Raw genomic sequence first — 14,852 nt, 5'->3', positions numbered from 1 at the left:
CACTGGGTTTGTATAGTGCTACATACCTGTTTCCCACTTAGTTGGTAGAAGGAGAGTTTCTGTCCCCAGTCAGCTACAGCCAGGATGTCATTATGTTCCTCTCTAATCAACAGAAGACAAAGAGGTTATATGGGGCCATGACCCACTGATAACTGTAGCCCTAAGGGTTTAACAAACAACAGGAAAAAGTGCTGGCCAGACTGTCAGATTGCCAAATATTATACAGCAATACTGAGGCCAAAAGTTGTAATGTGGGCCAACCCATCAGTCCAGTGGGATGAGGCAAGGTGAATCTCCTGGGACCATTATTTCATTGAATACCCTACTATGTGGCTCTGCCACAGTGAAGAGGTTAAACCCCTCATTTCAAGTCTTCCTGAGAGTAGTGCTAAGAAAGAGCAAGGTGATAGAGCCAGAAGTGCTTTTTACTCATGTACTATAAAATGTGGGGAGACAGTGAAGAAACAAGTCTAATTGCAGTGGAAAGGCATGGGCTGTCTGATTTTTTAATGGACAAAGGGGAAGCTGGCTTGCTCTTTCTGAAGAGAAAAATTAATACATAAAGCTATGTTCTCTCATAGTTGGGGTTCTCGAACAAGTGAAATGGTTTCTGACTGGATCTAATAAAATATAGTGGGTTCTCTGAAGATCAACAATTGTCTTTGAAACTGAGTATCTATTAGTATCAGTGCCTTGGGACTAGGGCTGTAGGACCAGCACACAGGAGAAATCTCTTCAGCTAAGGCTGGAGATCAAGCTACTTGGGAATCTAGTTCAATAAAGAGATATTCCCAGCTCTTGAGAGCTGCTCTTACTCTACCTAATGTTGCCTCCTCTCTGTTTGTTTATTCAAGCTTTTTAAGCCCAGGGCCTGCAGTCATCTGGAAGCACCATTAAATATGCAGGCAAGGAATGGTGCAGCCTCATCTGCAAAACCCAGCCATCATATTGGCAAATATAGGCACTAATTCACAACTAAGGAAAAAAGACAAAGATGGAGAGGGATCTTAACAGGAAAAGACCTGTAGAGGAACTCTGTATTAAATCATACACTGAGGTCCAAATACAATCTAGGAACCCAGCCCATATCATGAGCTGGACTGGTGGTTTTCGATCTGCCTTTTCCCTTTTCTCTTTTTTATTCCTGGCAGTGGGACTCTTCACCAAAACAAAAACTCATGTCAAGCAATAAAAGGGGCTGTTCTGGTTGAAGCAGAGATAGGGATCTGAAGCCCACCCTTTCCTCCTTTCCTTGTCCTCCACCTCCACCTATTTCTTCTAAGGAACCCCAGGTACCATAAAGCAGTTTGGAAAGTCCCAAGCTAGATCATTTTTGCCCAGTCAGAACATCCTGGCTTCCCCATGTCTCCCCACTCCAGGCTGCCAATGTTTTCCTTATAGGTAAACTCAGTTGAAAAGCAGAAAGAACGCCTAGACATCCAGGAATTGGGTGTAAGGATTGTGGGTAAGGCAAGGGCTTCCTCTTTGATATATGTCCTATCGAATGCAAGGTAGGGTACAGGGGAATAGGCCAGGAAAAATGTCCAGTAATAGAGGAAGTGTTCAATGAACTATGGTGTTTCTACACAGCATATCCTATGCAGGTATTAAAAATCTGTTTTTAAAAGGACCATTAATGTTACCAGAAAGAGTTTACTTGATGATGGTCAAGTAGAAGAAAAGGTTAGATATGACTTAATCATATGGACACACTAAAAGACAGAGGGAAAATGCACTAAAATACTAATAATGGTTCCCTCACAGGGTAGGGATTTATAGAAAAGTTATTCTCCTTTAGATTTTTCAGTAGTTCTTAAGTTTCCCAAAGAATAATTTTGTAACACAAGCTATAAGGGTGTGCTCCCTCTTGTTGGAGGACCTTTCACCAACAATTCTCCAAACCCAACTTAGAATGGAGCTTCAGAACAGTGTCTGGCCTGGCAGGTCTTCACTGGGGCCTGGACCCCTCCAAAGAGGGGTCTCATTCTTCAGGACACACTCACGAGTTGTCGTCCCTGGGACTGTCGTCCTCTTCCTCTGGTTCTTCCTCCTCTGCCTCACTACCCTGACTACTGTACACTGCTGACTTCAGAGTGGAAGGGATTTCCTGAAAATATCTGTTGACATTGACTTCCTCGGCATCCTCGCTTTCTCTGTTCATCCAGAAACTCTCCCACCGGCTGTAGACAGTAAGTGGTTGTTCACAATCACATTGCCTAGAACTACACTAAAGCTATAATTTCAAAACCTGTCAAGGAGCCCCTGAACCCTGCCCGGAAGAGGACAGCAACCAGGTATACTGGGCATCCTGCTTCTCATGAATTAAAAATGGTACCCTGAAGCCACAAAGTCATCTGTGGCCACAAAATCAAACAGCAGGAACTCTGGGGTAGGCTAATGGCCTTTGAAGGCATTAGACATGCATGGTGCAGCCCTGGGCTGGACACAATTATTCAGGAAGAAGCATAATAATCTGGTATGAGAAAGGCAATGGAATCAAACAACCTTCTAAATCAAGCAGGTACCACCTGTAAAATGACATTGGGCTGGTAAACAATTAAGTCCTTTACCTTCAGAAGATTCTTTGAGGGATACTGGGAATTTAATATTAGAGGATTATACAAAGAGCACTTAAAGCTATTAGTCTACCTTTAAAGTCACATAGGCAGAAGAAGGAAAATGTGTATAAGGTTTGAGAATGTAGATGCCAATGATTTGTGGAGCTACAAGCTTTGGGGGCATTTCTAGACTTAATTTTTATTTTTTTGGCAGAGGGCAGCAAAAAAAGGCTCATGAAATAGCTATTTATTATTCAGTGGGCACATGTTCTGCCCAGATTTGGAGGGAAGAAATTAAAAGGGGAAAAGACCAAAATGAAGCCAGAGCAAAGAGGTGAGTTATTAATTCATAAAGAAATGGGCTTTCTGGGGCACCTGGGTGGCTCAGTGGGTTAAGTCTCTGCCTTCAACTCAGGTCATGATTTCAGGGTCCTGAGATCGGACCCCCACATTGGGCTCTCTGCTCGGCGGCGAGCCTGCTTCCCCCTCTCTCTCTGCCTGCCTCTCTGCCTACTTGTAATCTCTCTCTCTGTCAAATAAATGAATAAAAGCTTTTTTAAAAAAAAAAAGAAAAAAAGAAATGGGCTTTCTGTAGGATGCATGCACACAAACATACACACATATATACACACACGTTAGGCTGGTCTACATAATTATTCTGCTTTGCTAAAATCTCTGGGATTCATTCCAAAACTCAAAATGGGCTCTTAAAAAATTCCATTCAAGTGGAATGGCTTCCAAAACAGATTGGTCAAATGGAGTGAGAAGGTTTTGAATGGATGGAGACCTTAAGAAAAAATAAGGAACCCAGCCTGGGGAGAAAAGCCCTTTTTCTTAATAGTATTTGTTCTAGAAGGAGAATAGCTATAAGATCACCTTGAAGGGTTCCAACAGATGGACCATATGGGGGAGAGAGAGCCCCCTGGCCGCTCGATCTTCACTTTCTCCTCGCCATTTTTATTCCGTATGCTGATGATCCCATTGAACATCCCGAGAGCCAGGTACTGACCATCATTTGTCCAGCTGTTCATACAACCAACGAAGGGCATGGGAAGACAGAAAGGAATACACAGAAGATAAAACTAATGAGGATGATGCCTTGGTTGAAATACAGTCTGAGGAGGCAGCAACAACAGGGCTCATCCTGGTCCTGATGTAAAAATCAGGGGACCAAACTTCAAACCCCATTTATTTTTAGAATCAACAGTGAGATGTGAAGGCAGTAGCACCGTTTTCTGAGCTCCCACAGCTTTCTGCAGTTACCTCCATGACAGCTCTTAGCTTGTGCCCCCATCACTGGGCCAGCCACCATTCCCCACTCACCATTTCAATCTCCTCCCCCTTCAAGAATGCCTAAAAACAGAATCTATATCTTGGTGTATGCCTAGCCTCTCGAATAGATAGGTGGGTGCTTAACAGATGATGAATGAGAGAAAGGCTACCCTCAGAAGCTGCACAGCCAGACAGCTATCATTTATAATCTCTACTGTATGTCAGGCCCTGTGCTGCTTATTTTATACTCCATAGTTTGTGTGCATTTCACAGCAGCCCTATCAAGTCAGTTATCCCCATTTGTCAAATGAAGAACCTCCTAAGGTCACAGAGCCTATTAGTGACTAAATCTGGACTCAAATCCAGGTCTAGTATCAAAGCCTGTGCTTTCTCTAGCATAGGTGCTACCTGGACAAGAGGACAGCTGTGCTCTTCCAGAAAACCTCCACTGAGCACAGCTTCTAGATGAGGAGGCTTGTTGCTAGAGAGCTGCAGGAAGGCAAGTTGCTGTGCTCTTTTGCTTGATGACTAGAGGCATGGGTCCTTCCCATCAAGAGGACCACGAAAGAAAAGAGAAAATACAGAGGCCCAAACCACCTAGGTCACACAGACCTTTTCCACTGTGTAAATTAACTGGAGTTTGAGAGTCTGTTTGGGAAAAGGGAATGTGAAACCTACCTTCGGAGCTGCCTTTAACTCACCTGCAGCAGGTGATCTTGCTATTGGATTTGTGCTTGGTGACAGACTTCTGTTCAGGAGACCACAAACCTTCAACATAAAATAATTTAAAGAAGAGAGATTTGATGGAGTATTACTCAGCAATAAAAAAGGAACAAGCTATTGATACACCTCCAGAGCTTTACGTTAAAGTGAAAAAAGCCAATCCCATAAAGTCAAGTACTGCATGATTCCATTTTATAACATTCTCAAAATGGCAAAATTCTATAAAGATTGAGACCAGCTTAATGGTTACCAGGTGCCAGTTAGGGAGGAATAGGAAAAGAATGACAACAAAGGAATGTCTTTGTGGCAATGGTAATCTAACCAGGTGATGAAAGGACAGAACTATATATACACATTGTGCCAGGCCCCATTTCCTGGTAGACTTCTCCCTACTATCTTTGAAACTGACAAAGAATCTATAATTATTTAAAAACAAAAAAACAAACAAACAAAAAAAAGGAGGGTATATTGGTGAATTTCTAGCCAACTTTTCAGAGCTTTAACTCAAAGAAATGGCAACTTCACAGTTCGTAACTATTACACTGCAACTAGCGTACAACTTAGCATTTGAAGTAATGAACAATGCTTCCTCAAAATCAGTTTCCTCTTCCAGGCCTCATCCATAGCACATGATCCTGCTTGTCCAAGGCACACTGGCCACTTTTGGCTGGCTCCCTCCTGCTAGTGGCTCACTGCTCTGCAACAGGTATATGTCTAGGCAACATGAGCAAATTCCTCTCTTTGCCTGAGCCATGAAGTATGATCAAGAAGGTAAATCTAGGGCAATAATGTATTCACGTAGCAAACTGCAACATCAAGCAAGCTATTTGTTTCTCTCTCCCCCTGGTCCAGAATGCCTCCCCCAAATATTTCAACCTGTGCATATCTTATCTATGCTCCACTGAGCCTGTCTGGAGCCTCTAGCAGAGGAAACCTCTCCCTTCTGTGTCTCCCATAGCACTGTTTGCCAGATCATACTCTAGATGAAACCCCATGGCCTAAGTCCAAGTCCTGGTTCCACCACTTATCGGCTGGGCAACTTCAAGTGAGTCACCAAACCACTCTAAGCTCCAGTTCTTTTTTATCAGTGGTGTGAAAATGAGAATAATACCTGACCTCATGGGTGATCATAGAGCTCAAATAGGAATTCATTTTAACTTTCAGCAGAGTGCCTAGTATATCTCAAACATTCAACAAATATTATTATTATTATTACTTAATGTTACATTTTTACAAATTCTACTTCCCCACCTGCCCCAACCAAACCGCAAGCTCTTTGAAGACAGGGATTCTATTTTGTCTTTTTAATTATAAAAGTAAGCACACAGACCAGTGCCTTACATGGAGAAAATGCTAAAATTTTTAATGAATGACAGTCCCTTTCCCATTTATACAATGTGCTTTCCATTATATTCTCTCTTTTGAACCTCAGAACTCTGTCAATGAGATAGACAGGGTAGGAATGTGTTTGTCTGAGATAAGAACAGTGAAACACTGAGAGGGATTACATGGGTCTCTCATTCCTCAATAATGCCTGTTCTGTTGTACTCAGCAAGGAAGAACAGATGAGCTGAAAACCAGAATTGACCTTAAACAGAGATAACCTACATGCCTCTGCTCCTTCCCTCCCTGCCTCAATGGACATTTCACTGGCCTCTCCTCTGTGCCAGCACCATTGCCAATGCCATAAACGGGGCCACAGTGAGCTCCTCTGGGCATCCAGCCCCTCAGGAAGGACAGCTATAGCCACGGAACAAGTAATGGTGGCTACACAAGAAGCACAGTTGAAACAGTAAAGAATTTCCCACCCACATGGATGATGGATGTTTGGGAACACAGAGGTGCAGGGATAATGACCTACTCATGCCAGATGAGACAGGAAGGCTTCCCAGAGATGGCAACACCAAGTTATGCCTGTGCTCTCCAACCCTTCTTACCATCTCCCTCCCTGGGGCCCTTCCTGCTGTCGCCCAGTTGCTTACCAGACTTTTGTTACCATTCACTCTCTTGGTTTCCACACAATTTAAAGAATAACTGTTAGCCTCCTCTTAGCCATTGAGGGGAGGGAAGTAGCATTAACTCTCTTAGGATGAAACAACCACATACTAGATGGGTTTCAGGATTTTTTTGCCCAGATTTTCAGTAATTCCAGGATAAGACACTGGGAAGCAGAACTTACCAAAGTCACTGGAGGAACAAGATGCCAGTTGGTGGGTAACAGGATTGTAGGAGACACACTGGATAGAATCATTGTGTCTAAGAAGTAAACAACTATAGATTATTATGCAGCAAACCACAAATGTTTCAGTGGCTACAACTGAAGATTTTATGATAAGCCCACAGTCTGACTACACACCACAAGCTCTTATGCAAGTGACCAACAAAAGTCACAAGGATGAATTCTCCTGCCGTGGATTGCTCCTCACCCACCATTTCATCTCTTAGACCTTACCCACAAAACTGGCCTAGTCTAAATGCTACCTCCTCCAAGACCAGCATGGTAGCTTCCTCCCATTTGTAAACTGATAAGATAATGAAGTAAAGTACGTAGCCTAGCACCAGGTGCATAGGTGATGGCTGTTATTTATTGCTTTGTGGAGGCCTGGAAATACAGGATGGAGGTGCAATGAAGATATTATAGGTCAAGATCTGGGAACGTGGCAAATCCTGAGACAGCAATGAAAGATGTGTGAGTCATGTACACACATGGCATCTCAGCCTCTGTTTTATTACTTCACTTCTGGGTAACACTTCACTTATAACCTCATTCATCACTCATTCATTTATTCACTCACTCAAAGCTGTTGATCTGTATACCCACATTCATAACAGCAATCAAAATAGCCAAGAACTGGAAGCAACTCAATGTCTATCAAGGATGGATAAGTGGAAAAACAAAATGTGCTACATACATATACTAGAATATAACTCAGCCATAAAAAGAAAGGGAATTCTGGGGTGCCTGGATGGCTCAGTTGGCTAAGTGGCTAACTCTTTATTTTGGCTCAGGTCATGATCTTGGGGTCCTGGGATTGAGCCCCGCATTAGGCTCCATGCTCAGCAGGGAGTCTACTTGAGGTTCTTTCCCTCTGCACCTCTCCCCAACTCTCTCTCTAAAATAATTAAGCAAATCTTAAAAAAAACAAAAAACAAAAAGGAAGGGAATACAGACATATGCTATAAAATGGATGAACCGAGAGGACATTATGCTAATTGAAATAAATTAGTCATGAAAGGACAAATACTGCAAGATTCACTTATATAAAATGCCCAGAGAAGTCAAATTCATAGAGACAGAAAGTAAAATAGTGACTGCCAGGGGCCAAGGGCCCAGGGAATAGTTGTCATTGATTGGGTATGGAATTTTAGTTTTGTAAGACGAAAAGAGTTATGGAGGTTTTGTAGAACAATATGAATGTACTTAACACTACTGAACTGTATACTTAAAAGATGGTTAAGATGATAAATTTGTTTTATGTATTTTACCACAATTAAAAAGAAAAAAATCATTTTCTAAGTACCAGTTATGGGCCAAGCATTGTTCTAGGCACCAGGAACACAAGGGTGAGCAAAAACAAATGCAATGTTTGCTTTCGGGAGTTTATAGGCTGATGGGAGATATCTCAATCACCAGAAAAACTGTAAAACTACAACTGGGAGAAACGCCAGGAAGAAGATCTGACTGAGTCTAGAGGACCAGGAACAGCTTCCCAGAAGAAGCAACATCTGAATCTGAAATCTGCAGAGCAAGTAGGGGTTAACTTGGCGAAGGAACAGGAAAGAACATGAGCAGAGCCCTTACAGAGAGGAATCTTGGAGCACAGTGACCCTGGGTTTCTGGCTGTTAAAACTGGGTGGATGCGAGGCCAATCCCCAAAATGGGGACATTAAAAAGGGACTGGTTTGGGTGGGGTGGAATCTATGGTGTCAGATTAACTCAACTGAGCTATATGAAAACACCTAGCCAGGCTAGACATGCTCAAGAATGTTGGCCAGGCTAGACATGCTCAAGAAATTTTCATTCATGTATTCATTACCCAACTTTCCTATACCCACCATATACTCCTTCAAGTTCAATTGCAGAGAAAAAAGTTCTTCCTAAAGGGGCTTTTGCTGGAGTAGCTCAGTATGAGTCAAACCAATAATACTGTACATCTAAATGGTTACTTACGTGTACTTCAGAATGCCTTCCAATTTTGAGGTCCAGATAATAACGCTTTTATCAGCTGATCCAGAAGCAAAGCGTTTGCCTAAAAGTATTTTAAAAAGAAAACTGTCACATTTATTTTAAACCAGCATTTCCCAAGGAGTATTTCTTAGAAAACTAGCTCTTTGAGGTAACTAATAACTGTCAGCTGTTTCTCTACTTCTTTTTCTTATTAGTACTGGATGGCAGTCAGGAGGTTTAGATTCAAATTTTGCTTTGTCCGGCACTGAGTAAACAATGATGTATTGAGGGCCTACCCCATGCTAGGTATCATGTTCTATGCTAAGGATTAAGCAGTGATTAAAACACACATGATCCCTACCTTCATAGAGTTTAGACTGTTAGTAAAAGAAGGCATTAAATGAAATTAATCCAACACAAATATAATGTGATAAGAAGTGAGTCCTAGGAAACAGAATAACTGGGGGACCTAATTTAGATGAGGTAAAGGATTCTCAGGAGGAGAACCTTCAGTTGAGACCTAAAGGATAAGCAAAGCTTAGCCAGGTACAAAGAGAAGCTAAAGACCCATTCGCAAGGACAGAAAAGATACACAAAGGCCCTGAGGAAGGAAAAGCCTGTTATGTCTGAGGGGCTGACAGGCACCAGCATGGAATACCAAGGGCCAGGGGGGAGGTGGGTGGAGGATAGATCTCTAGGAGCTTCGGGGTCATAGTCAAGAACTTGCTCTTTATCCCAAAGAAAGGATTTAAGCAAGAACAACAAATGAGATTTTCATTTCCATACTAGTTGGGCTTTATGAAAGAATGGGACTAGAGAGACACAACATATAACATCTAACAAGTAATTACTACTTTTTTTTTTTTTAAAGATTTTTATTTGTCAGAGAGACACACAGAGAGAGAGAGAGAAAGAGAGAGAGAGAGCACAAGCGCACAAGCAGGCAGAGGCAGAGAGAGAAGCAGGCTTCCCGTCAAGCAAGGAGCCCGATGTGGCACTCAATCCCAGGACCCTGGGATTATGACCTGAGCTGAAGGCAGTGGCTTAACCCACTGAGCCACCCACGCATCCCAAGTAGTTACTTCTTTTTTTTTTTTTTTAATATTTTATTTATTTATTTGACAGACAGAGATCACAAGTAGGCAGAGAGGCAGGCAGAGAGAAAGGGGGAAGCAGGTTCCCTGCTGAGCAGAGAGCCTGATGTGGGGCTTGATCCCAGGACCCTGGCACCAGGACCTGAGCTGAAGGCAGAGGCTTAACCCTCTGAGCCACCCAGGCCCCCCCCAAGTAGTTACTTCTTAATGACATTGTTGCATGTTTACAAGTGCTTAGAAGTGGAGCCGCGTATCATGGCAGCAAACAACAGGGAGCCTTCACTTACTCTGCTGAGAGATGACCTCTGAGAAGTAACCATGGGCCAGATTTTATAAACCCTGTTAAGGAATTTTAGACTTTTTTCTTAAGGCCAGTGGAAGTTGACCTTGGGCAAGTCACTGTTTTCTGAGCTTCTACATCTGAAACATAAAGGAATAATAACATCTTCCTCAAAGGCTCTGTATAGGGGACAACTAAGATAATATTTGTAAAACACCTTTCATGATGGCTGGAATAGCAGATATTTGGGTGAGTCATAGGACATTGCTGCATCTATTAAATACACAGAAGCTGCTTTTATTTGTTATTATTTCTGTCACTCTTCCCTCCACAATGGCAGACAGCAGGTAATGAAGAGTGTGGGCTATGGCCTCAGAGTCTGAGTTGGAATTCCTAGTGATAGTACCAGCTGCAGGACCCAGAACAAGTTTCTGAACATCTAATGCTTCATTTCCTCATTTGAAAAACAGATGAAACAGTATTTACCTCATAGTTGTTGTGAAGATTAAAGGAGATTAAAGTATTTTGGACAGTGTCTAGAATAGAATCAGTACTAAAAAAAAAAAAAAAAAATTAGGGACTCCTGGGTGGCTGAGTCAGTTAAGTGCCTGCCTTTGGCTCAGGTCATGATCCCAAGGTCCTGGGATTGTATCCTGAAACAGGGTCCTTGCTAATCAGGGAGCCTGCTTCTCCCTCTGCTTGTCACTGCCCCCTGCTTGTGTGCTTGCTCTCTCTCTGACAAATAAATAAAATCTTTTTAAAAAATTAGCTCTTATTATTACAATTATTTCTTCATATTGTCTTATTTTTCTTGAACCAAAAACTAGTTCTTTCATACCTTTGTATCATGATTGTTCATTAAATATTAATTAAACTAGGTGAGACACTGGAAACAAGCAAGCTTTAAGAGCAATACCATAATTCAGAGTATTTCCATTGCTGGAGCCAGGAGGAAAAGACTAGTTTAGAGGAATTAAAAGACTTCTGAATCATGATGTAATGTCCTGGAGAAGCAGCATGATCTATTAGAAGGAATGAGGGCTCTGTAGTCGGAAGACCTGGGGCAGGTCTGGCTTTGTCACCCTCACCTGTAATTTCTCCAAGTCTGTCTTCTCATCTATGCAGGAGCTGAGAATCCCTCCCTGCCTGGTTGAAAGAGTTGTTGGGAAGGTCAAATATGATGATGTGTGTGTCAGGACTCTGCAAAGTGCTGACAATTGCCACTAATCATAGGCCACACTCTGACACCCTCAAGGGACTTAATAGCATAGTAAGCCAAAGAACCCCTAGGTTTATAAACTCCAGAGGCACCAAAGGCCTCCCTACAGTATTACTCTGAATTTGAACTCAAACATGCACCTAAAAAACAGAAAACAAAACAACCCATGGCTACTATGACACAGCATAGCTGACTATGAGGCAAGAAGGAAGTGTTCTGGCCACTAACTTGCTGCATGATCTTAGCAAGTCACTTCTCCAGGTCTTTACGTAGGACTAAAATGAAGACACTGGGCTAGATCCAATTAAAGCTATACTTACAAAATTGTGTGTATACATGAAGAATGTGCCCTTTTCTACAAAGAGGTTTGCAGCTTTCATTAGATTCTCGAAGAGGTTCATCATCTAAAAGAAGTTAAAAACCTGCAACCTGAATGATTTCCAACGTTCATGCAAGCACTGTAACATTCTGATTCTGGGCCTTCTCAGCAGTGGTCACAGAATGCTACCTCTCATCCTATATCCATTTGACATATAAGGAAACTGAGACTCAGAGAGACTCAATAACTACCTTAGGATTGGAACTTGGAGCCATCTCATGCCAAAGCCCATGTTCTTCTCAGTAACCCCACACAAAGAATAGCAGAGATTTATTTTTATTTTTTTTTTTTTAAAGATTTTATTTATTTATTTGACAGAGAGAGATCACAAGTAGGCAGAGAGGCAGGCAGAGAGAGAGAGAGGGAAGCAGGCTCTCTGCTGAGCAGGGAGCCCGATGCGGGACTCGATCCCAGGACCCTGAGATCATGACCTGAGCCGAAGGCAGCGGCTTAACCCACTGAGCCACCCAGGCGCCCCAGAGATTTATTTTTAATTCTCAGTATTGATTTCAAGCATCCATTCTCTGACTACCACCTCTCCTCTTTGTCACCTCACCATAGCCAGTAGCCCTTCAAATCTACCAGGACCTAGAACCTCTCCACTGCCCCACCCCCTGTGGTCCTCTAATCTTCCCCACCCCCAGCCATTACACAGCTTACACAGCCAGCAGTTTAAAGTCAATGTATATAATCACTCCTTTGCATACATCCTCCACTCCCTTGCCCTCTTATTTCCTCTTCAGAGGTGCTTGTAAACCTACCAATTTGGTTAAACCCAATTCTCTTCAACCCTGCATCTATGCAGCCCAAAGTAGTGGGGGGGAAAACATAATCACACCAACTGCTCTCACTTTCTATTGATGATCAGCTTCAAGTGGGCCCTTCATGTTGCTTGGGATTTCACTGTACATCCACTTAGCCATTCTCCTAAGTGGCAACTTTCCATTCTTTCCTTTCTTCTCAACTCTCTGACACCTCCCTCCCCATCCTCACTCTGAGGTCATGTAGATTCCTATTTCACTGAAAAAATGGAAGAGACTTCCCGTTAGACTCCTAATACAATATGCCTCATTCTGCCAGCTCCTGTGTGACATCCTCTACCTTCCACCATGCCCCATCTAGGTCCTAGATCCCATCTCCTCTTGCCCAATCAATGATTCTGTTCTGACAAGTCCTTCCCCTCTCTCCTATAGCATCAACGTTTCTCAAATTCAGCATGTCCAAAACTGAACTCCTGATCTTCCACTATATTATCTGCAGCCTTTCCCGTCTTAGTAGAAAGCCACTCCAAACTTTTCAGTAGCTCAGATCAGAATCTTTGCAGTCACCCCTGCTTCCTTTCTTCACACCACATACACCATCTGTCTGGCAATCTTATCCTTTAAACAATACCCAGAACCTACCACTCCTTACTACTTCCTCTACTCTCACCTCTCTCAGAGGTCTGAGCCACCATCACTAGTGTTATAAAACTTGCCTGGATGATGCTTCTTCACTGGTCTCCCTGCCCCAACCCTCACCCCTTGCAGGCTGTTTATAAAATATCAGCTAGAGGGATCCTTTTAAAATATAAATCAGATCAGATCTCTCCTCTTCCCAGAAGTCTTTAGTGGTTCCCCATTTTCACTGAGAATCTAAGTCAAAGTCCTTATGACACCCAACATGATCTGGCCACCCCAACCATACCTGTTACCTCTCTACCCATATCCTCTACTGCTCCCCCTGACTCTCTCTGCCAAAGGCCCTGAAAGGTACATTCTCACCTCAGGGTCTTTGCAATGGTTTTTTTCCCTCTGTGAGAAGCTCTCTTCCCCTAGATGCCCACTATCAGAATCTCACTGGCTCCCCACCTTCAAGTCTTGGCTCATCTGTTCCTGTCTCAATAAACCCACCCTCACCACCTCCCTCATTTCTGTACCTAATCTCCTGCCCCACCCAACACTCCAATTCCCCTTATTCTGCCTTATTTCCAGCATATTGTTGAATTTACTTATTTCAAGCATCTAGAATAGTGCCTGGCACATAGATGGCCCTCAGTAAGTACTTGTCGACTTGAATGATTGAATTGAAGCTTAAGAAACTTAACTATCTTCTGCAACCACAAGTCGTACTCAGGAGTGACTAAGGAGAAAAAATGAGCGGCTATGACACCATTGCAGAGAGTGTAAAATCAGAATAGACTCTTACCATCCTTTGCATATGCCACACAGTACACAGTATCTTTGTGTCCCTTTAGGGGCTGAAGTAAGGTGCCATCAGAGGTATCATAAACCTGTCAAAAAAGAGACAGAAGTATAGGGGCGCCTTGATGGCTCAGCCAGTTAAGTGTTCGACTCTTAATTTTAGCTCAGGTCATGATCTCAGGGTTGTGAGATCAAGCCCTGCCTGCTACAGGCTTAAGATTCTCTCTCTTAAGATTCTCCCTCTGCGCCTCCCCCTGTGGGAGGCAGGGAGGACAAAGTACAGAGTATCCCCGTGATATCTATTAGTTAGAATTCCTGCAGGTTGCTCCTGTTTTTGTTTATATAACAAAATATTTGTCACTTTGTCAATATTTGTCAATATTCTAAATTTTATCAAGTAAAAACTACACTGAGAAACCAGAAAGAATATGACTTAAAGCGGAGGACCCAAAAAGTAGAAGTCCTAACTCTGAATTACATGGCCAGGAACATGCTACTAATCCTTAAGAAATAGAAGTTCACTCCGCGGAACTTCTGTACAAAATTCACTCAACTTATGTGAATTTGGATATAAAACCAATCAAGCTAGACCCTCCCAAGTTAAGCTACCACCCACAAAGAGCCAGCTACAACATGATTAAATTTTAGTACTAGCCCTTCCCCTAGTATGAACATCATAGAGAGGTGTTTCATACCTACTATCAAGAGTTTGAAAGTCATAGACCTGAACTCTGGGTTTGCAAATCAAAGGAAATATTATAAAACCTAGCTGTAATTTGGATTTAGGATATTTTGAAGCATTGTAACACCTATAAATATGTGGAAATTTTAAAAACACCCTGAGTAATCAAGGCAAAACCCTCCAGAAATGGTTAGTGTTGGAGAAGATAACCTTTGAAAAAAAAAAAGTAAAAGGAATTGGACTGTTTAGCCTGGCGAGAAGAAGTCTGCAGAACAATTTAACCAAGGTTTTAAG

The 14,852-nt window shown here is 42.5% G+C and overlaps 1 protein-coding gene across 6 annotated transcripts in view; it reads right to left on the bottom strand.

Moving 5' to 3' along the window:
- IFT122 (intraflagellar transport 122) overlaps positions 1-14,852 on the bottom strand; it is a 71,696-nt gene that overhangs the window by 48,672 nt on the left and 8,172 nt on the right. For 5 of the 6 annotated variants that reach the window (XR_004285289.1, XR_004285400.1, XM_032339849.1 and 2 more), the window contains exons 3-9: positions 13,881-13,965; positions 8,725-8,803; positions 6,733-6,809; positions 4,532-4,598; positions 3,435-3,581; positions 2,004-2,180; positions 27-102 (exon numbers count right to left, since the gene is read on the bottom strand). Coding sequence is in view for 4 of the 6 variants with exons in the window: in XM_032339849.1 (XP_032195740.1) it covers positions 27-102; positions 2,004-2,180; positions 3,435-3,581; positions 4,532-4,598; positions 6,733-6,809; positions 8,725-8,803; positions 13,881-13,965 (708 nt within the window). In the remaining 2 variants the exon portion in view is untranslated. The remainder of the gene's footprint in view (positions 1-26; positions 103-2,003; positions 2,181-3,434; positions 3,582-4,531; positions 4,599-6,732; positions 6,810-8,724; positions 8,804-13,880; positions 13,966-14,852) is intronic. The other variant, XM_032340689.1, reaches the window with a different exon arrangement.

This window comes from Mustela erminea, chromosome 1 (genome assembly GCF_009829155.1).
Source record: "Mustela erminea isolate mMusErm1 chromosome 1, mMusErm1.Pri, whole genome shotgun sequence".
Classification (NCBI taxonomy): domain Eukaryota; kingdom Metazoa; phylum Chordata; class Mammalia; order Carnivora; family Mustelidae; genus Mustela; species Mustela erminea.
Note: the sequence above shows the minus strand (reverse complement) of the source record. Positions and strands in the feature narration are given on the sequence as shown.